The 23,576-nt window shown below is 38.9% G+C and overlaps 1 protein-coding gene across 3 annotated transcripts in view; it reads left to right on the forward strand.

Moving 5' to 3' along the window:
* Positions 1-23,576, forward strand: part of CDH13 (cadherin 13) — a 761,603-nt gene that overhangs the window by 732,273 nt on the left and 5,754 nt on the right. For all 3 annotated transcript variants that reach the window (XM_007059271.4, XM_043526210.1, XM_043526211.1), the window contains 2 exons: positions 2,684-2,917; positions 4,888-5,106. In XM_007059271.4, the coding sequence (XP_007059333.2) occupies positions 2,684-2,917; positions 4,888-5,106 (453 nt within the window). The remainder of the gene's footprint in view (positions 1-2,683; positions 2,918-4,887; positions 5,107-23,576) is intronic.

Consider the following 23,576-nt stretch of genomic DNA (forward strand, 5'->3'; position numbering starts at 1 on the left):
TTTGTAGCCCGATCCACAAATTCTTACACACAGTAGTAGCCATTACTTATGGATAGTGCCATTACGTTCAGTTATATAGCTTGTGTGATTCAGAGCAGGATTGTCCAAAAATCTCTGTAGTCAACAGCTCCCAATCAGGCACCTAAAGGTTCAAAGCTTTCAGCACCCAGTGGGACAGGCTACTTCATTTAGGTGCCTAAATGGAAGCTGAGCTTTTCAAATCTTGCCCCAGGGTTTGTAGGACTGGCCTTTTATAATCTGTTTAATGCATTAATTCTTCCTCTAGCTACAACATTTTACAATACAGATTGAGGGAAGGCTTATTTTAGAATTAAAATATGCAAGTGAGAGACTTTTAGTTCAAATTCATTGCCAAATAAAGATCATGGGGTTTTGAATGGTTCTTATTTCCAAGGCATAATAGTATCAAATTTATAAAATTTATAAAAATTCCAATGGATGTGTTGTAGCCATTTTACTTTGACTCGCTTTTTGTTGCATTTTTATGGCATGCTTGTTAACAAGCTTCAATTTATGACCTTGACATTTGCCTATTCTTCTTTCGAAAGTCTTTATAAATCAGCAAAACATTTTGTCACAGTAGTTACAAGTAAAACAGTCTGAGAATAAATCATTGAAATGGACAGAAGCAATTTTCTTTTTCTCTTTTTGTGTGTATTGTTGATTGGTCCATAAGCCATAGGAAGAAAGTGAAGAACTAGCTAAGCGGAGCAAATGTAGCCATATCTGCATTCAACAATTAACAGTATAGTCATAATGCTGTTGGGTTCTTAATTTCAAAAAGAAGATTTTAATATTACTGACTTCAGAGGAAGATAAGCAGGGCAATGCACAAGACATTATCAGTCCAGTGTGGAAATAATGCATTCAAAATTAAAGACAGCAGTTTAATTAAGTGCATGAAAGCCTGACTTTTACGATCATCTTTCAAATACTCAAATGTCTTTTCATCCATTCTGCCATATGACTTTACTTAATAATATATCAAGAACAAAAAATGTATTGGAATATTTCTGCAAATTCAATTAGTCCAATAAAAAGTGAAAAATAATTTCTTTTTAATTAAAAAGAACTCAGCCCTAACCCTCATCATGACAAAAGAGTGAGGAAAAGCAACCGAAGGGAACTATGAAAATTCTGCCTTTGTTATGCATGTATGTTTCTGAAACAGATGAAGTGTCACTATTAGTAACATTTGTCATTATAACGACTAATCACATTATGTTACAGTTACAATTCTGTCAGATCCAGACCATGGGGTGAATACTTTCTTCCTTAGAATGCAGTGTCACAATCTGTCAGTGATTCCCAAGTTGATTGAGTTATTGTATGCAGATTAATTATACATTAGAGTACCACTTTTCCTGCTGAACCACACTAGCAGTTCAGAGGCTAAACATACCCCCTTGCTTCCTTTTTATATTCAGAGAGTTCTGAGATGAATGGACTTTAGGAATCTCAGATTTTTGCTACTAAGGGGATGGTAGATTTCTGATATGAATAAGAAAACCTGGATCTCAAGAAGTGTTTTCTTTAGATTGGGAAATTATTATTAGGTATAACAGCCTATGAAAGAAGAGATGTACTTTTAAAAACCTTTGTGACCAGCTATCATGGAGAACTGGATAGCAAAAGGGTTGGTATGGAGATACTGAACTTTTAACCAGGACAGTAAGTCTCTGGTTCAGCTTTGGCACACAATCAGTAGTGACTGAAGCATATTATCATCTGTCAGCTATTCATTGACCTCTGTAAAATGAGGTGGTTGGCTCAGTCCTGATCCCTGTGAGCAGATGTCTACATTTCAAACGCTTCCATCACCATAGGTGGTACATCAGTCACAGAATAGAGGCTAAAGCTTGTACTGGTGGTATGTTGAATAAACAACACTCTCACCCCTAAAGTTGATTCCTCTAGGTCAAGGCTCATGCAGATAATTTGTGGAAGTTTGAACTGCCATTGCTCACTCTGTACATCTCTGGACAAATAAAAGAGCTCATTCTCCCAAACTCTCAATCTGGCAGATTTAAGCTCCACTAAATTAACCAAAGTCGTCCAGTGACCAGGGTTTCAGGAGACCTCGGTGCTATTCCCACCTTGAGCACTGACCTATTGTGTGACCTTGGGCAGATTACTTTTCCATGACTCCATTTCTCCTCTCATTCTTTAAGGGTCGTGTTTATTTAGAGTCTACTCTCTCTGGGGCAGGGACTATCTCTTACTGTGTGTTTGTGAAAAGAAAAGGAGTACTTGTGGCACCTTAGAGACTAACCAATTTATTTAAGCATAAGCTTTCATGAGCTACAGCTCACTTTGTGTACAGCAAGCTGCTCCCTAGATTTAGACTTGGACTCTAATATAATTTTGACCCCACTTTGTACTACACAGAGTCGTCCTGAACAGAGGTTTGCTTAGATTTACTCTCTTTACTGTAGAGAATCACACTTACTGGATTTTGGAAAATATAGTGTCTAAATCAAAACTTTGCAAAAGTAACCCTTGAGTTTAAAAAAAAATGGCAAAGGTCATCCTGTGATGGTAAGCAGTGGGCACTGTGTCAATGATGATGATCTCCTTTTGTGAGCATCTAGGGGTGCCTGTTAGAGGCTAGCGTGCATTACGAAAGTTCAAGCTTATAAATACTTGCTTGTTTGTCACATAGGCAACCCTCCTGCATCCGGCACGGGAACTTTACAGATAACTCTGGAAGATGTCAATGACAATGCCCCTACCATTTATCCAACATTGGCAAAAGTCTGTGATGACGCAAAGGATCTCAGGGTTGTGATCTTGGGGGCATCGGATAAGGACCTTCACCCTAACACGGATCCATTCAAGTTTGAACTGAATAAACAGTCTGGCCCAGATAAAGTGTGGAAAATCACCAAGATCAACAGTAAGTCTTTTAATTTGTTTTTCTTATACCTTCATTCTTTCGGACTGTCTCTCCCTCTCCCTAACTGCCCTTCTGAACCTTCTTCCTGTAAGTTCTATCTGAGACCAAGGAGCATAATAATGTGATAGGTGTACTATCACTCATGTACTCCTATGCGCTTTGGATGATTAGAACAGATCACTATGAGTAGATTGTGCCTTTAAGGCCTGATCCAAAGCCCAGAATGACAAACTGCAGTGACTCTTAATGCACAGCCCATTGTGATGGGTGGCATGGGGCCATTCCTTTTCCCTCCTGCCCATCTCCACCCCGGTGGGGAGCACTCTGAGCCCAATTGCCTTGGGGTCAGTACACTATAAGAGGTTTTGGCATACTCCCCCGCATACCAATGAGCAACTCCTTTGGCCACTGCTTAGGACATACAGAGCCATGGACCTGCCTACTGTCTACTTCCCCATAGCTCCTTTTTAGAAAATCAGTTAAGTAGGATGAGGGAATCCCCCCATTGACCTCTCTGTGTGCTCCTTTGAGCTCCTTAAGTGCTATTATTTTAGGTAGTAGGCCTTCATGGTTACAGACTAGCTGCTCCTCTGACCCCTTCTCTGGCCTGTCTGAATGAAGCTCGGCAGGTGGTAGGCTTTGTGCCCTTATCTTTCCAGGGTGGAATCCCGCAATTCTCCCACTCTTACACCAAGTCTCGGCCTTACCTCCAGCAGGTCCCAACGGGCTTGGATACCTGTGGTTCCGCCCTGTGGGAGCCTGTGGCCAGTGGTTAATACAGCTGGAACAAAGTGTAACATAAGAGAAAAAGGATTTTAAAACAATAAGAGGTCTACATGTATGTCTGTCTTACCCAAGGCTTACCATCCCCCTGGGAGAAGGCCTAGCTTCTTCAGATCTCCTAGCGGGCTGTCTGTGGCTATCTGTTCTCCAGGAACAGCTCCCTGACAACTGCCCCCACCTCTCAATTGCCTTTTAAAATCCTTTTGGACTGTTGGCTTCCAGCACTGGCAAAACAAGTCCTGTAACTTGGGTGAAGCCTGCAAACAGTATCTTCATAACTAATAGTTCAGTCATTGTCTCTTCATGCCTGCTGATGTGTTTATCAGGTTGTTTATCTGGAGCCGTTGTGTGGTCTTCCTGCTTGCTTCCTAACAGCCTTGCTATTAAACTCAACCAACATATGCTTACAGGAAACATCCCAATGATTCAATATAGCCATACAGTAACTGTGCCACAAACCAGGTCACATAGAGTATTGATAAGTTACAACAGCCCCACATCCTGCTTCAGACGGACAAATCATAGTTTTAAACTAAATAAACTCTTGAAAATCCATTTTTTTTTATGGGATTGCAGAAAGAGCCGGGGGAAATTACATTCCTGCCAAAGAGGAAGAATTCCTATGACCGAGTTGTTGATTGAATACCATTTCGTAATCAGTTATATATAGGCTCGGAAGAATTCCATTTCTATTTTTTTAGAATTTTGACTGATAATGTCATGTTTAGTTTTAAGCACTTTTTTTTACTTTTATCTATTTAAATGTTCACAGTTGCACAAAATTAAGCGGGGGGTGTCAGACAACGGTTATTTAATGACAATAGATGTTGAGATTAGAAAAGTAAATAAAGCTTTTTATAATAGTTAAAACACATCACCTGTCAAAATGTACAAAGTAAATATCCTTATATTAAACTCATAAATTCTCAAGAAGCACTTTCTTACTGCGCCTATCTGTGAATTTTGATTACTGTTGATGGAAATAATTTTTTGTGGGTTTGTGAATTGGATGTTTACCAACAAATCCTTCCAGCCTAGTTATGTAGAGTGCTCTCATTTCCCCCTAGATTTTCATGTGGCATGTGTGGTGTGGCGTACTGGTGCCTTTTTATTCCCACACCTCCACCCCCACCGCCCCCACCGCCCTCCCCGTGGCTGCCTAATTGTTACCTCCTTATTCTTTGCAGACACTCATGCCCAGGTCAGCCTGCTTCAAAACCTGAAGAAGGCCAATTACAACATCCCAATCTTGGTGACAGATTCCGGAAAACCACCTCTGACTAACAATACTGAACTGAAAGTACAAGTGTGTTCCTGCAAGAAATCCAAAATGGACTGCAGTGCAGCCGATGCCCTTCATATCAGCATGATCCTAATCCTTCTCTTTTCATTCTTCAGTTTATTTTGTAAGTTTTCTTAAACTCCAAGTAGTAACAGTGAAGCATTATTTATCTAAGTTCTTGGAAGTGAATCTTTTGTGTTTCTTCATAAGAAAACCTACCCACGGGAGCAGAAGTTAATTTGTATAGTGATCTAAAAGTCCACAGTGTGACATCTGAATATTTTGAGAAAATGTCTATGTGAATGGGGAAAAAAAAAATTCTGTAGGCAGAAAAAGGGTAGAAAATGTCAGGTTGTCAAATCAGCAGGTGACTGCAAATACAGGAAGAGTTTTAAGGAGAATCAAAGAAAATCAAAGCTGAGATATTATAAACTTAGAAGCATGGGCAGTAGTAACAGATTTGTGACTCATTTTCCTTCGTCTCTCCCTGCCTGAATTCAATTCAAAAACAGAAACAGGAGATTAAACGTGTTCTTGTAACCATAGCTGTTGTGGGTCACTGTGAAAATGAGTCGTGTCTGCTTCAATCTATTCCCCCGCATAAAGTGCGTAAGCAACCGTACACAGGGAATTCATTCAAGAATCTAAATGTATAGACATCTAAGATTGATAGTCTGGAGAACTGCAAGTCAAAAGAGAGAACAGGAGTTGATGTCTTGGGATAACTTTCAATGGATTGTCTCTCTTTGATGCTTCCAAGTAGGCGTTTCTAAAAAGAAAAAAAACCTTACGAATGTACAATTTAATTTTGGAGGGTTAAGAGTCAAAACTAATGCTTGAAAGGTGATGTGACTGGGGGGACAAGGACTTCCGAGTTCTAATGCTGGCTCTGCCCTTGGCTCGCTCTAATGGACTTGGGCAGACCTGAGAAAATAATTAATTTTTCGGTTCAGTGGTTGAGCCGAAAAAATCTGGAAATAAAATTAATTTCATATCGACCTGAAATGGAAGTTTTCATTTCCATTTCCCTTTCTCCCCTCAATTCATTTCAGGTCATACAAAATATTTTGGTCAATCCAAACCCTCTCCCCACCCATTTTTTTGTTTTGGTTTTGGGTGTGTGTTAGCTTTTTCTGTTTTGTTTACATAAATCGGGCGAAATTTCTAAAAAACAAAACATCACTTCGAAATGAAAGGTCAAAATGTTTCAGTTTGAGCATGTAGTAACAAAACATTTTGAATTAAAAAAAAATCTGGGGGAAGATTTGGGGCCAAAACTATTTGACAAACGCAACCCAAATTCACAAATAGTTTTGGTCAACCCAAAATTGCATTTTTTGACAAATAAACTATTTGTCCCAAAAAATTTGTACAGTCACCATATGTATGCATGGTTTTGTATAGGTGGATTTAACACCTCAGCACTGCCAAAGGGCTTAGAAATCTGGGTAAAGTACAATATGATATTATGCTGAGATAAAGGCCTGAATAGCAGAGTTTTGCACATATCGGGTTTTGGGGCAGCTTGAGTTATATAGTATACATCATATTAGTTTCTTTTTTATTTGAATATATGACTTTTATCCCAAAAGGTTGGCATAAAAGTCATTGTGGGAAGTTTAGAATTAGCTGATGTTTGTAAAGCTCTTTGAAGATAAAGAGCTGTACAAATGCTAAGTGCAAATTCCTGTTTTTGATTCCATTGGGTGACATCTGAAGTGACTGCACTTGCGTCAGTGCAGTTACCCTACACCCTGAATTCAGCCCTAAGTAGTTATTATGTTTGCTAGAACTATTCTGCAGGACATTAAAAAATCATATTTGTGTATATTAATATGCAGCTCATTGGTTCAGATTCATTTCTGATGCAACTACATGGAAGTTAATGGCATTATACCAGGCATAAGTCAGGCCCATTATGATAACCTCCTTGCATTTCTAGATGAGATTTCAGTATTCCTTCTGAAACTTTACTCTTGTTGGTTTGTCTGTACAGGATGTGATTACAGGAAGGGGTTGCATTGTTTTAATATCTTTTGGTTAAGTGTTTTGGTTTTGAATGCACCCATCTGGTGGTTATCTAGCAGGTTAAGAAGTCAACACATTTTTCCTTGGAATGAATCATGGGAAGTAGGTTTATCTAATGGAACATTCTACCTTTTGGATCCAGATCATCACAGAGTACATTTCCCCGTAACTGTAACTAGTTAAAATGTGAGCCATATATAGGCCCAGATTGTGAGAACGGCCCATGCTCACAGGAACAGAAGGATGGCGCAATGAGATTCCCCCTCATTATGTGGCTGCAAAAGAACCATTCACATTGACAGTCCTTGCATTCTGGGAAAGACAGGGACTGCTGGTTCTTTCTCGCCCAGCCCAACACTCACTAAGGAGCAATATAATGAGAAGGGGTAGGAGATGGTAGCTGCTTGGTCCTGCCACTACTCCATACCAAGCCATAGAACAAGGCCAGCATACTGAGGAGGGAGCATATTGTTTCATCATTATATGCAAGGTGCAGCTCTGGATAGACAGTACCCACCTAAGACACACACTCTCTCTCTCTCTCTCTGGCTCTCTTCCTGGCGTGGCGCAGCTCTGCACCACATCCTACGTGGGCTTGTGGCATAAAAGCCACAAGCAAGCCCATAAATATTAGCCTGTTTGTTTACTTTTAAAAGCTGCCTGTCAAAAAAATATAAAGGGTCAAATTTATAAATAGATCCTCGTCTCTAATTTTGCAGAAAAGCCTCACCAATAATGTATGTGTTTATGATTTGCAGGTGTGGTTTGTTTGGGTAGGAAAAGATATTCCATTCTTTTGTCTTGGCAACTGATTAAAAGCCCGGGAAACACCAGCTGTATTGGGAAACACATGTGGAAAGACCACCTTGTGCCAGATTTAGGTGATTTTATCCACAGTTGTGAATATGAGCATGAATTCAACAAACAGGGTTAAGTACATTCAGGCAAATACAGGCCTGACCTCCAGTGTTCAGACCAAATTTAGACTTTTTCCTAAAATTCAGTGATGCTCAATCTGATTCAATCCATTATGGAGAGAGGGGACCCTGATTTTCCAATGTCTTGTATCTCGTACAGTCATTAATACTTGCACAAAGTGGCTGAAAACCATTGTTAAATCAGACAGGTAGCATTTTAAAATCACTTTCCACAGGTGTGCATGACCACACAAGGCAGTAGAGAATGAAGCCCAGGAGGTAGCTGAGAAGTTTGGCTCTGGCTCAGAACTTTTGTAAAATGTGCTGGTGTCATGTCCGGGGGATGATGGGGCGGGGGGTGGGGGGGGGAGAAGGGAAGGAGCGGAGAGTGGTGATTCCTACTCATGTCCACAAGTAGGTTTTCTTTTTATAGCTGCCATTAGTTCCATCACAATGTCTTGCGTAGTCCAAATATTTATCAGAGTAATCAAAGATTATGGTGCCATAAAAACTCGGATAACTTTAATGCTTATTGAATAGATGAAATATCCCATTGCTAGTGTCAAGTTATGGGTTTAATTTTTGCAAAACTCCTTACGTAGCTCACTTTGCTCCTGGTGCTTATGTTTTATGAGGCTCTTATTCCTAGGAGGCAAATTCCTCAATCAGGTGAACTTTGCTGTTCATGGCAAAATCTTTCATTTTTGTAATTGACATCTGGAGTGAGGATGGATAACCCCATGAAAGAGCTTTTCAGTATAAAAATGCCCTGTCTGAATCTCCGGCCAGTACAAAACATCTTTAAATAGGGCAATTATTAGCTACACTTGGAAAATATGCCTGTTCTGTAAGTCACAGGAGAAGTGATATGTGGCAGATTTCTGAATGAAATGACTGCAGAACAGAAGGACCTGATTAAAACTTGAAGACAAGCAAAAGGAAACAGTTCAGCATATTCAGCTACTGCTGAGTACATTCAGTAATGGCAGGCTAAGAAATATACAATTACCCAGAAGCCTGGGATAAGTAGATGTATGGTTGGGGCAAGAAAAGGAAAGCAGGGATTGCTGGTTTGTGTATTGTTCATAAAACAAGAACAAAGGCCATTCCATGGAATGGAAAAGTGGCTTTTCAAAAGTGATAAAACAAAATACTTCTTTGTGCAATGCATAATTAATCTATGGAACTCATTGCCACAGGAAGTCATTGAGGCCAAGAACTTAGTAAGATTAAAGAGGGATTGGACACCTATCTGGATAACAGGAACATCCAGAATTACAATATTTAATGCTAACAAATTTTGGAAGGGATATTAAATCTCATGCTTCAGGTCTTAAACCAATCTCTAACTATTAGAGACCAGGTTGAGACCTAAAATTGGGGCACATTATTCCTAATCTGCCTTTTGCAGTGTCCTTACACCTTCCTCTGAAGCATCTGGTGCTGGCCTCTGCTAGAGACAGGATACTAGACAAGATCAACCAGGGGTCTGATCCAGTCTGGCCATTCCTGTCTCCTTTTGGCCCTGCGATATCAGGGAGAGCAGAAATAGGGTGCCTGTCAAAAGGGCATTGCTGATTGAGAGTGGGACAAAGGAAGCTGAGTTTCCTTCCGGGCAGTAGGGTGAAGAGAAGGGGCTGATCAGAGAAATAGATCTCAGCTACCAGCCAGAGAGAAGGGGAATAAGCCTGCTGGATGTCAGTCACACAGAGTAATGCCTTGGGACAAGGAGGCAGGACTAGGGAGGAGTGCACTATTGACACATATGCGCATAAGCCTCATTTTAAAGGTACCATATTGTCTCTCAGTGCTCTGATTTGAGATCTGTGGTGACCAGGCAGGGCCTTTCAGTTACAGTCAACTATTTGTTTCTTTCAGGAAAGAGACGCAGCATGTTAATTTACCCACCAAGCCAAAATAAGTTGTATTGGAGATATCCCTCATGTAGGCTAGTCAGATTTACAGCAGAAGGAAAATGATAAAAAATTATCATTTTAATGTCACGCAGTAAAAATATCTGAATTTGGGAGCTGATGTAGTCCAAGTGAGGGGTAGTTTGAAGGGGATCAAAACATTTTTTAGCATTTTGTATTTCATGATGGACTTATTCACCATTTTAACTGAAACCGCTCAGCCTTTCCACTGAGAGGATCTCCACAAAGTGGCCTACTGATTAAAAAAAGAAGAAGAATTAGCCCATTATGGCAATGTACAAATTGACAGTCTGGTAGATCACATTCCACAGGTGTTGGGTGGATAGTAAAAGGAGCATAGTTTCCTGTACAAATTACACTTTAAATACCATTAATTTCACAACAAATGACAGTGTACATAAACGCTAACAAGCTTTTAACCACTAGACTATTAGTTTTTCAGGATGCTTTGCTCCTGATAGAAATATTTGTTCTCATTGCCCTGTAGCACTGCCATGGTAGAATGAGTTTCCACAATGAACTTAATCAAAACAAGCCCACTCACAGATATGCATCAAAGAACCTTCAGGACTGGATATATGCACAACAGAGTGGGCAAAGTATAAATGCTCTCCAGCTCCATCAGGCTATTTCCCATTGGCTTAAAGGAGGATCAGGAAGAAAACATACCTGTGTTCACAGTCACAGTGAGCTCAACGGCAAAAGCTGGCGTCTCTGTGAAGAACTCAAATATAGCTATCCTGTATGATCAGCTCTAGATTTAAGACCAGATGCACATTATCCAGAATATTATTATTTAAATATTTAGACTTTTCACTTGATTTTGAAATAATTGTACCTTGTCTCAAACTGGTGGTTGCTTGTCACATTTTAATGTATGTTAAATCAACATAAAAGACTAAATGAGAGCCAGGTCCACTAAAAACAAGAGATTAAAAGAGAGACCTCAAAGCACAATAGTCAAAACCAGAACAAATAGCATGCACCGTGATGGCTTCAGTTAATTACAGCAGTAACAATATTTTGGTTTAATTTACTTATGAGAAAGAGGTGAAAATGAAAATGTCTATGTTTAACCTTTTAAGTCTTAGTTGACGGGAGACAAATGATAGGAACCTTTCTCTTTTTGATCCAGTCTGGGAAGTGGGCTACAAAGTTGTAAAGATGACTTCAGCACATGTAACTAAAGTACTCCATGATCATGAACAGAAAGAAACAGAAACCAAAAAAAAGGTGACTGTGAAGAAATGAAATGAGTTTGTGGCCTCTGTGTTGAAATTCATTTGTCAAACTAAAGTGTGAAAATCCTTCGGTGTGTTGAGAAACAAGAGTAGCGCACTGATGCCTCTATTGTGATTGCAGATAAGCCTGAGAGAGATCCTTGAAATTAACCTCCTATTAATTTCCTCTATCCTTCCTTTTGAAATGGTAACTGCCACCTCTACAGCCTTTCCTCTCTGCTGCCCACTATCCCCATTTAGGAATGCATCTACAAGGCTAATAGACACAACATCTTATTTTCCCCTGGATTTCAAATATTGGATATTAAACCAATAAAAAAAATCTTCAAATAATATTAACTGGCAGATTTAAACTTGCCTGAGTGTGGAGAGCCAGAATTAAACCTGAAATGTCACTTTTAACCCACCTCATTGTACAAAGGAATTGCAGCATATAAATTCTACTTTATGCAAGAACACCAAACATCTGAAGATTCAGGCAATGCGATCTAGTGTGAACCAAAGACAAATAATAGAAGTTACAGATGGAAAAGACCTATGAGGTCTTCTGGTCTTTTCCTTTGCCAGTGCAGGGCTGTTACCGGTAGGTGCACAGTTTTGAGTCTTACCCCTGAATTTCTTTGCTTTGCTTAGGTTGACTCAGACAAATAATACAGCTTTTCATCGTTTAACTTTTGTTTCATTTTTAGAGGATATTTTTTTCAAAAGGAGCAAAGATCTGGCTCTGTTCTGTGAGGTCAGAGGAAGAAATTATGCAGAAAACGTTCCATTTTATTGGGTTTGCCAAAACCAAACATATATAATTCCCAACTCAGTGCTTTTAGGGTGTGTTGTGGCTGGTTTTATTTTTATAAGTAGGTTTTACAGACAGGAGAACTGACATTTTGCCAGTTAAATGAAAACAAAAGCCAAAACTTCTTAGCAAAAGTATCAAATTTCTACCAGGGCAAGTACTCATTTTTTAAAGAAAAATAGAATTTCAGTATTGACCTCACATAGAGCTGTATATATTAGCAAAATTTCACTATGTACGAAATTTAGGAATGCTTCTGATGTGCAAATTAGCAGTTTTGCACTGCTGCCATCAAAGGCTCTTTTCTGATATTCCAGCATGCATACTGTATGTATGAAAGGAGCTTTTAATAGTGCTGTTTAGGGCCTGATTCTCTTCTGACACTGGTGTAAATCAAAAATATCTCCATTGAAGACAATAGGCATACAGTGCTGTAAAACTTACTTAATAATTATACCTAGATTTGAAATGCGAGGAGACACAGGCCCACCTGTATAGTGAGAACAATCATTTTGTTGTGCGCCCCATAAATTTTTGATTGATCAAGCTCTAGTAGAAGAATAGTGCTCTTATGTTTAAGGCACTTGACTGGGAGTCAGAAGATGTGGATTCAGTTCCCAACTCTACTGCAGACATCTTGGGCAAATCTAATCGCTCTGTGTCTTACTTAACCCATCTTTTCCAACTTCTTGAAGACATAGTTAACTCATTAATGTTTATGAGATGCTCAGATACTCTGATAATAATGGCAATGTAACTCCTGGGTCTTGCAACTTATTGTGGGAAGACTGACTGCTGAGCACACATTAAGTCAGAGGGCTTTGAATGGGCACAGCAATCTGCCCACACACAATGAATTGCAGGTTCAGTACCTAATACCTAGCTATATAAATAAGACCAATAGCAACACCCACAGTTTATACTTAACCTTAATGAAAACGTAAGTCACTAGCCTACATTTCAATGAATCAGTACAGTTATTTGGATAGGTAAAGGGCATTTTAAGTATATTTAAACTAAAGATTCCAGAAAAATAAATGTTGAAAAACATGTGACAGTTTAGAAGATATAGCTAGCTAGCTATCTAGCTAGATATAAATAGATAGATATGTATTGGGAATGTTAAATAAATACTTGATAATACAAAAACAACTAGTTCCTTAAACTCTGTGGTGGTGTTACCACCAGGTATTCCATAGAGGTGAAACAGACATTTGAAGAGATTAAACTAGTAGCCCTTTCTGTGGTGTTCATTCAGAAGAACATTTTCTTTTTCCCTTTTTTTTTTTTTGCACCGGTAAATAGTTGGTATATAAAGTATCGTGTTTGTTTTCTGGATAACATTGTAACGTCAGGTGTGTAACTTCAGACAAAAAGAAAAGGAGGACTTGTGGTACCTTACAGACGAACAAATTTATTTGAGCATAAGCTTTCGTGAGCTACAGCTCACTTCATCGGATGCATTCAGTGGAAAATACAGTGGGGAGATTTATATACACTCTCATTATAGTGTGTATGGTAACACCCATTGTTTCATGTTCTCTATGTATATAAATCTCCCCACTGTATTTTCCACTGAATGCATCTGATGAAGTGAGCTGTAGCTCACGAAAGCTTATGCTCAAATAAATTTGTTAGTCTCTAAGGTGCCACAAGTCCTCCTTTTCTTTTTGCGAATACAGACTAACCCAGCTGCTACTCTGAAACCTAACTTCAGACAGTTTTCTGAATTGTTCTAAAATAGACTATACCTAAAAATGAAGGCTGAGCAAATGATTCACAGAAAATAATTTACTGGACAAATTTAGGCTGTTTTCCTGGTCACAAAATGTCCACAACAAATCATGATTCTGTTTTCTCTAGCTCAGCTATTTTATCTAGCTATGCTTCTCTCTCTCTCTCTCTCTCAATCACTATAGTATCTGAGTACCTCAAAATTACTAACACATATCTTTGTGAATTATATTTTTCTATATAGACTGATTGTAAACAACTTGCTACTGGTATTCAATATGTGGTATCTGAAATTCAAGATGAGTTGGTGGGTTTTGATTGGCCACAAATGTCAGATGGTGTTGTCTGTGTTGCTTGATTGGATGAAGATAACTCTTATGTTTGAAGAAGCCATTGGGGCTTTGAATCATTCATGTCCATATCTTAAAATCTGTGCATGCATGGGTTATGCATGCACAGACTGGGCATGTACAAAAGTACTTTGAAGATTTAGGGTTGAAATGAAAATTTAGGGGCAGTTTAAAGTAATATTTATCTATATATAGCATCAGCACAGCCAAATCTGACAAATTTCTAATTGATTTCACTTTCTTCCATGGCTGCTGAGCAAATTACTTTCCTCTCATTTGCATTCTATCTTAATAACAAGTTTTTAGGGATTCTCTCAATATTTCATGTTGGGATATAGTTTACCTAGAGACCTAAGTGTCCCTGGACTCATTATGTTCATGCTCTACTTTTGCAAGACTGCTCACAAACTAAGCTGCATTGCTTTGGAAGATGAGACCAGACTGCTTAAGTAGTTCTCCATTGTTTTAAAAGGTTGGCTGGCTCTTATCTTTGATATGTTTCATTTACTTTAGTACTATATGTGTGAAAACTTAAAGAGAACTACTCAGTTGGTCTACTTCAAATATTTACTTGTCTGTTTTATTAAATGAATATTTTCAGCCATTCAGTGGGATTTAACAGCTCAGTGCATGAGAGAATTCTTTCCTACGTACTTATTTTACTAGACATCTTCCCCTTTCCTCCTGTTTCCCACTTGAACTGAAAGAGAGTGCAGCTTTATATTTTTGTCTATCAAAGCTACAGTGACATGACTGTATTACTTAAAGAAAAAAATATATCCAAGGCCTGGAATATGTTTGCTGCTTTACTCTAGGAATTATAGTCCCCAAATTAATATACTCTAAACAAATAATAAGCAGGGATGTTTATGGAACCTGCTTTATTAGCTAGCTGTATAGTCACATTGAGTACTAGGTAATAAAAAGTTGAAGGCTAGATTTCAAAGTTTCCCTCAACCACAAAACAAGCATCGCTACTAATCATATAGGATTGATGTGTTTTGCTATAAGTAGATGTCACATGCATACTTTACACTGCCTAAGAATTGCCCATTGTATAAAAGCAAACAAATAAATCAAGAAAAAAGGGTTCAACAAAGGAGGAGGAACTTGACAAGAGTTAAAAAGATAAAGGCCAGATCATTAGCCAGTGTAAAGTAGTGTTACTCCAATGGAAGTTCTGGCCAATTTATATTTTTAATTAACAAATTACTTCATCGTGCAAGTGAAAACATCTTTAAAGTAGGCTGATAGTACCAAAGAGACTTTCCTTTGGAAATTATTTCAGCCGAGGAAGACCTGGTGTGCCCTTCAGTAGCTGCTCAGCCTGAACTGATATGTTTCTCCACTTCCTTGCCAAGCTTGGTCTCAACCAGTTGTATAGCACTTCTGTCATTTTAGTTCATGAAACTGAATATTGACATTGGTATTTAAGATTTTAGTGGAGTTGTGGGTAGAGTTACAACAGATTCACTTCAGACATACAGAATTACTACATGCTGTGTTTTTTTTTAATCATTAAGGATCTAGAAGTCATTTTACTAAAGCAAATGACAATTAACTACATGGGTGTACCTGTGAACTGAATATTTTCCATTGAAAAATCATTTACTTTCTCTTTCTTCACCCTTGTATGTATGTTCAGTTAGATCACTCATTCTCCCTGGCCACGGGCACAACTCCTGGCTCATGCAAAAAATAAGTGTCTTGGTTGCTGAGATGAGCAAACACATTTTCTAACTGGGGCAGATGTTTCATCTGTCCAAGTCTAGTGAGAATTTGGGGAATACATTTCCCTTCTTTCCCAAGAAAAGCAAATGCCAGCTGGGCAAAGATCAGGAGCCTATATCTTCTGACACCTGCAGTAAAGCTTATAGAATATCTTGCTACGCTGAGATTTGAACTAGGAAGTGGCTATTCAGTTATTACTTTCTATGTGCCCGGAGAAATATTAGTAATTTCCAAGGGTGTTATCCAAGTTCTATTGAATTTGATGGAAATAGATTTGGAGGAAGCTCAAAGAAAACATAGTTCTGGATATTTGGAAAACTCACGCACACTGGGACACTGGCAAAAAAACAAATAATTTATTTGAAAATTTCTAAGATGTTCTGTTATTATTATAATTTACATTTAGGCTACAGCAGTAACTATGTATCTAATCCATGCTCTTTTCTAGAGGGTAAACCCAGGAAATAATTATCTGAATGTTGGTCAGGTGACTGTGGTTCTGATGTTATATACCATTTCCCTAGGAACTCTGCAACAGTACTGAGATATCAACAAACCCCATGTTGTAAATGTGTTTTTTTTAAGTATGCAAAGTGTTTCCAATGAGTGTTTCCAATGAGAGGGCAATTGAAGCTTTCCCTCTGAAGAAAATGGCATATGCGAGCAGTGAACTCTAGAATCCAGTTTTATTAACTATCCTACTATATGTTAAATTAGAATTGGTACAAACACGCATCTTGGGTAAAGTTCATCTCCATGCAGAGGGTCAACACAAAGCTTATGCACCATTAATTCCCATGAGGGTTTCAGTGGGACTTAAGTGGTGTATAAGACATGTGCTGCTGTCACTCCGCACAGGGCTGAATTTTGTCTCTTGGGAGGAACAAAGCATTCAAGGGCTGTTTAGCAAATGGGTCTGCATTCTGTAATTTTGTTTCAAAGAAACAGAACAGAACAGTAAAACTAATAGGAAATGGCATCAGAAAAATGCCATGAGAATGGTGAGGTTGCAAAGTTAAGCAGTCAGTGCCAAAGCACTGTGATAAGTACAAGCTGGAGGTACCTAGATGGGAGTTGTTGGACAATGAGCTCTTGGAAATCATGCCCATAGTGAATGAGGCAAGGGTATGAACTGTATGGTTTTTTTGGTAAGATAAGGCAGGTTGAAATATTGGGCTTCAAGAATGGCATGTGTGTTCTTTTGCCATTTTCTTCCATCACACACCCTCGGATACAGTGAACATGAGATTCACCCTCTAGGAATAGACAGGTGGCAACTATCATTGTATAAATCCATAACACAGACACATAAGTAGGCTGTTTAAAATGGATTGTTACTTTTTGCAAGCTGGTTTTTAAAAAACTATCCATTAGACAAACCCTTATGATTGGATAATGATTTTTCTTTTTCGCAACCGCATCACATCGTTGACTCATGTTTGATTTGTAATCCACTATGTCCCCAAATCCTCTTCAGCAGTACTACTACTTTCATCCAGCTAGTTACTTCCCATTTTGTAGTTTTGCATTTGAGTTTTCCTCCCTAAGTTTAACACTTTGCACTTAGTTTTATTGATTTTCATCCTGTTGATTTCAAACCAATTCTCTAATTTGTCAGTCATTTTGAATTCTAATCTTGTCCTCCAAAGTGCTGCAACCCCCTCACACCTTGGTGTCATTCACAGATTTTATAAGCATGCTTTCCACTCCATAATCCAAGTAATTAATCAAAATTTTGAATAGTACCAGACCCAGATATTAACCCTGCAAGACCCCATTAGATACAGTTTGACAGTGAACCACTGGTAACAACTCTTTGAATATGGCTTTTTCAACCAGTTGTGCATTCACCTATAGAAATTGCATCTAGACACATTTAACTTGTTTGCTTATGAAAATATCAAGTGGGTCTGTGTCAAAAGCCTTACTAAAATCAAGATATATCACATCTACTGCTTCCCCACTATCCACTAGGCCATAATGCTGTCAAAGAAGGAAATTAGTTTGGTTGGTTTTTTTCTTGACAAATCCATGTTAACTTTTCCTTATAACTCTGTTATCATCTCGGTGCTTACAAACTGATGGTTTAGTATATGTTCCAGTATTTTTCCAGGTATTGAAGTTAGGCTGACCAGTCTGTCATTCCCCGGGTCCTCTTGATCCCCGCTTTTAAAGATAGATAATATATTTGTCCTTCTGCAGTCCTTTGGGACCTCATCCATCCTCCATGAGTTCTCCAAGATAATTGATAATGGTTCTGAGACTGCTTCAGATAGTTCTTTAAGTACCCTAGGATGAATTTATCAGGCCCTACCAACTTGAATACATCTATCTCATTTAAATATTCTTTAACCTGTTCTTTTCCTATTTTGGCTTGCATTCCTTTTTCCTTGTTGTTAATATAAATTGTGTTGAGTATCTTGTCACCATTAATCTTTTTAGTGAAGACTGAAGCAAAGTAGGCATTAAACACCTCAGCCTTCTTGGTATCATCAGTTATTGGCTCTGCTTCCCCGCTAAGCAGAGGACCTACATGTTCCATTCTCACATGATTCTGTAAAGCTAGTTTGTGGTTCAGATACTTCCTCCTCCTCCTCCTCCATCCCCAACCTCTTTCTCCCAGATGGAGAACTGCCCTAATAGAGCAGCTGGGGAATCAAGATATGTAAGGGGAATCTGTAGTGGCAAAAGGCTGACATAGCTAGGCATAAGGGGAGTTCCTGCACGTCCTGCAGTGGGAGTGGGCAAATTGGGGGCACCCCATATTCTGACAGTTCTTGACCAGTGGAATGGTCTGTAAGAGACTGCTCTACCCAGTGTCACTTAGAACAGCCCTTGGGAGGCATTCCATTGACTTCAATTACTGTTGAATTGTTCCCTTAATAACTATTCTTACAAAGCTTTGTTGAAACAATGCTGTTGAAATATCCCTGTCCTATCTTTCCATTTTCATTCTTCTCTGCCCAAATCAGAAGGGCTTGATCGTCCCTCCTTCTTTAAAATGTATTTTCCCACCAAAATTGAAAGTGAAACCCGTTGGAAGTTTGTCAGGTTATTTTTTCTTATAAGAATGCCAAAGAATCTCATAAATCAGGAAGTCTGGCCCATACCTTGAGCAGCACTGAAAAACTGGTCAATATTATTTTAAACGACGTCTTTCTTTTGTGAGCAAGTATTGGATCTTCTGAATTACTGCCATTACAGCAGATGGCTCTCAGATCAGAAAGCATACCTCTTTTTTGACAAGGAATGAGACTTTTCCTAGTGTCAATGCCAAGGCCTTGTAAGCAGAGCACATTTACATTCAGTGGCCAAGAAAACAGAGATGTTAGCCTTTAATCTTGAGGCATAACTTCATAGGTATATTGGTCTGATTGCGCAACCAACTGGGGGTGTTCAGATACTAGGGTAATGGACATGATGTGAGCACCTAAATAGAATAGCAAATAGAACTGAATAGTTCAGCTTCAATTCCCATTGAGGTCAACTGTGAGTTTGAAGGTGTTCAGCTGCTCAAAAGAGATGAAGGAATTGGCAGGCTCAGAGGATTGGTCTCCTCTGTGCTATATTAACAGGAGTGTTGGATGTAAGACGTAGGGAGTAACTGTCCCACTCTATTTGGCACTGGGGAGAGCTCAGCTGGAGTACTGTGTCCAATTCTGGAAGCCACAGTTTAGGGAAGATGTGGATAAATTGGTGTGAGTCCAGAGGAGAGCAACAAAAATGCTAAAAGGGTTTAGAAAACCTGACCTATGAGGAAAGGTTAAAAAAACTGGGCATGTTTAGACTTGACAAAAGAAGATGGAGGATGGACGTGATAACAGTCTTCAACCATGTTAAGGTTATTATGAAGAGGACGGTGATATTGTTCTCGGTCCACTAAAAGAAGGACTACAAAAGAAGGACTAAGTAGTTGGCTTAGTCTGCAGCAAGGGAGCTGATTTAAATTAGCATCACACTATTGATTTCAGTGAGACTACACCCATTTATCCCATGTGAGCATCTTGCCCACTACTTTGGCTCTTCTTAATTTCTGCAAATATTCTAGCAAATGAGTTTTACTGGCCAGAGTGTTTCTGAAAATGCTACATTTAAGTGACTGTTTGAGAATATTCTTGAAAAGCAAATTTTGAGTTGGCAAACTTTGATATTCGTACTGGAATAGAAGAGTTGGGTTAATTCAATCAGGGAATATAAACCATATCATGTTACCTCTGTGTGCAATCAAAATTAACTGACACTCAAATATTGAGTACTTGCTGTCAAGATACAGAAGAGAATTATTTGCAGAAATTGTTTGTCACATAATTTGGAAAAACATACATCTGAGAGAACTGAAAGCAGCTCACAGGCAATTTACATGCAGAAGAAGAAGCAAAATTAAGTCAATCAATTAATCATAGTGCATAGCTGACGCCGCTCTAACCAACATAGGATTGTCCTTGTCATCTGTACAGCTGAAGCTAAGGATGGCTACAGGGCTGTCTTGAAGGCTAGATCAGAAAATGCAGAGGAAGTGTATAGCCTGCAAAAAAAGATAAAAAGAAAGAGTCCCATCAAGGGCTTCTGGTCACATCAAAATCCAGGAGAATGAAGCAGTACATCATTTGTGCTCTTCCTGGAACCTATGGAATGAACAGTTTTCTTTGTCTCACTGTTGCCAGGGTTTCATTTGATAGACTACACGGCTCATAAAGAAATAACCTTAACTCCCACTGAAAATCTTGACAGATTTCTCTTGATAAAAAATAGGTCTATTTTTCCTCAAGAAAACCAGTACAGATGGAATCTCCACCTGCTACAGTTAGATGAAAAACTGCAGGGTTTTTTTCCCCCTAATGTTTCTTAAAACTGTGTATGTCTGTGACTGTGTGTGTCCATGCACAAAATCGAAGCTTAAATTCCATAACCCTAACCAGCAGGACCTTAGCCCTCAACTGGAACCCTCACTTAAATTGAAGCCAATGTGCACTCTCTAATAATCTCTATATCCCCCTTTTTAGGGTTCCAGTAAGTCTGATCATAAGAGTTGCTGAGCACCGGGATCTCCGGTCTACTTCAAGGGGAGTTGAATATGTTCAGGATCCCACCTTTTGTTGTCTCTTCCTCTTGTTATCAGTTTAGTGACATTCCAGTTAGGAAGAGCAGTTCATGCAACTTTTCATGGCACATTTAAATGCATTTCTTTTATTTGGTTGAAATTGCACTGGGAATACTGCTTGAGTCGCTGAGCAGAAGAACTAAATTCTAGCTGGTAAATGGGTGAGTCCACTGGGAATTCACACTCAGAAATAGAAGGTGAGGGGTGTGGGGGGTTTTGGGGGGCTTGGGGGTTTGTGCGATTATTATTTGTTTGCATGTAGAGAAAATTTTCAAAATATGACCATTACATCATAAAATTATATATTTTATTCTCCATGAGCACAGCACAGTAGGAACTGTCAATACTGTGTGAAGCAGGGTTTTGAAATATATGTTATGTCACAGTTGTATTAGACTCCAATATAGAAGAAACTAGCATGGAAAAAATCGTGGTCAAAACTAGAGCTGGGCAACCTATTTATAATGAATGATTAATGCAACAAATGTATCCCCTATTTCTTGTTCACAAGCTGCTGATGAACCAACTATGAATTTCCTGATTGTGTTGGGTATTCATAATTGTGTCCTGAAATTTTATTTTCTGAAGAAATGTCAGCCTATGGATTATCCAGATATTGAATATTATGATTATTGTTTATTTGCCACGTGTGACTGGCTGTCCTTAGCTTGGAGATCTCCAAGAGACTCCTAGAAACTCAGAGTCGATTTTTGATTCAAAAGGCAGCACAACTTCCTGTGAGTCAGGCTTGAATAAAACCCACTTCCTGATGCTGGGAGGCATCGTACTGACTTTCAGGGATGTGACATTTATTTTTCACTGTCACCGTAGGTCAAGGTGTTTATGAAAGATTGGCCCAAATCTGAACCCCTCATCCAAACACATCTAAACACTGGTGAGGGTGCTCAGGGAGTATCCATATCGAAACAGGGATCAGAATTTTGTAATTAGCATCTCTGCCTTTAATAACCATACCTGAACACCCAAACCAAACCATCCCAAATGCTGTAGTAGTTTGGAATCGGGATGGCGTTAGCACGTTCCATTTCAGGTGATTGCATCCTTCCTAACTAAGATTCACTCTATTGTTAAAATGGATATAGGGTATCCTCCTCTCTGCACTGTATTAGTATGTAGCATTACTGTGTGCTCTTCATACATCAGTTAAATTCCACCCCAAAAACGACTGCAGTTCAATGGTAGGTGAAGCCCTAGGAGACATCACACAGCAGCATGTTCTCAAAATTGGGAAAGAATATAAGCAAGTATGGATGGTAGCTAAGCAAACTCAGGAGAAAGTAGTGGGGAAGGTGAATACAAAGGCAAGCAGAAGATAGCCAGTGGCTGAACTCTATTCTTCAGCTCTAGAGATTGTGTGTGTTCTCAAAAGCCTCTCTCCAGATTCTTTTGCTTGTTTCATTTCCCTCCACTTATTTTTATTAGAGAAACATATATTGCATAATTTATATTTTGCCATAGGGGATGGTAGGCTGTTATAGGTTTCCTCAGGTTGCTTTGTTGTGCTGCATGTAATTCCCTAGTTAGTGAAATTTAACATTAAATTCAATTCAAATAATGCAAAAATAATAACAAGCAAATAATTAGTCAGAACAAAATTAATTTTACCAAAATTGATATTAAACTCAGTTTGCCTGAAAGAAACAAAACAAATAATCAAAAACGAGCAAACAGAAATAGTAATCCAGCATCTAAATAATACCCATTGTGTCCTGAATAGACTGCATGTGTTTATAGTTAACTGGCAAAATTATAAATAGGTGATCGAGGAATAGAAATTTAACAAAGGTTAGACAAGCATATTCAGTAAACACATTCATCTCTTTTGACATGGGTGTATGACATTTGTCGTCATGGCCCAAGCCTGCAGTGATCTCCACATAAGCAGATTCTTCCCTCTGCCTGGAGCCCTGCTGAGATGGGGTCCAACTATTGTAGGATCAGGACCCTGCATGGTTTGACCTGAATCCTTTCGACAGCCTTGTGCTTTCATTCTCAGTGCAAACACAGTATTTTCAGTTCAGTGAAGGACACATCCAATGCCTGATGGAGTCAATGGAAAGACTGCCATTAACTCCAGTGGGTGTTACGGCAGATCCTAATTGCCTCTGCTTCTTTGGATCTTGTGTAGGCACCTCTCTGATACAATGTAAAGGGTGACAATCTAAAAAAGGCAGAGTTATGCTTCAAGGAGCAACACCTGCAAACATTTGTGGTTTTAAATTGGCTAACAGGAAAAATAAGAGGTACACATTGTATTCCTCTGTTTCCATTGTCCTACCACACAATCAATAGAGCAGCTGTTCCAAACCGTAGCGTGCGGGAGCATAAAAGTGCCAATAGAACTATGATTTTTTTAAAGTGCATGTTCTTTAAAAAGTTGCCTGGGTTTCCTGCACTGTTCATTGGTTGAAAAAAGCGTACTGGTTGGTATTTGATCTCACTTTACACAGGTGTAATTGACTAAGGTGCAAGGTACAAGAGGATCAGGTCACAGGAGTTCCTGTCTCCTCTTTTAAGCTCAGACCTCTTGACTGTGCACTGTTGAAGATCCTTAAATGGCAGAAGTGGCATTTCTCCCATAGATTTCTGCCTTCAAATAATTGCTTCCGAACCAGGATGATTTAGCTGCAACTGCTTAATAATATTCATACAACCCAATGAGGAATTTGATGTATTTTTCCCTTAAGGAATATTTAGAGAATGCTGTGATCCTGCTCAGTAATAACCACACACATTTCCCATCA

The sequence above is a fragment of the Chelonia mydas genome, chromosome 12 (assembly GCF_015237465.2).
Source record: "Chelonia mydas isolate rCheMyd1 chromosome 12, rCheMyd1.pri.v2, whole genome shotgun sequence".
In the NCBI taxonomy this organism is placed as follows: Eukaryota; Metazoa; Chordata; order Testudines; family Cheloniidae; genus Chelonia; species Chelonia mydas.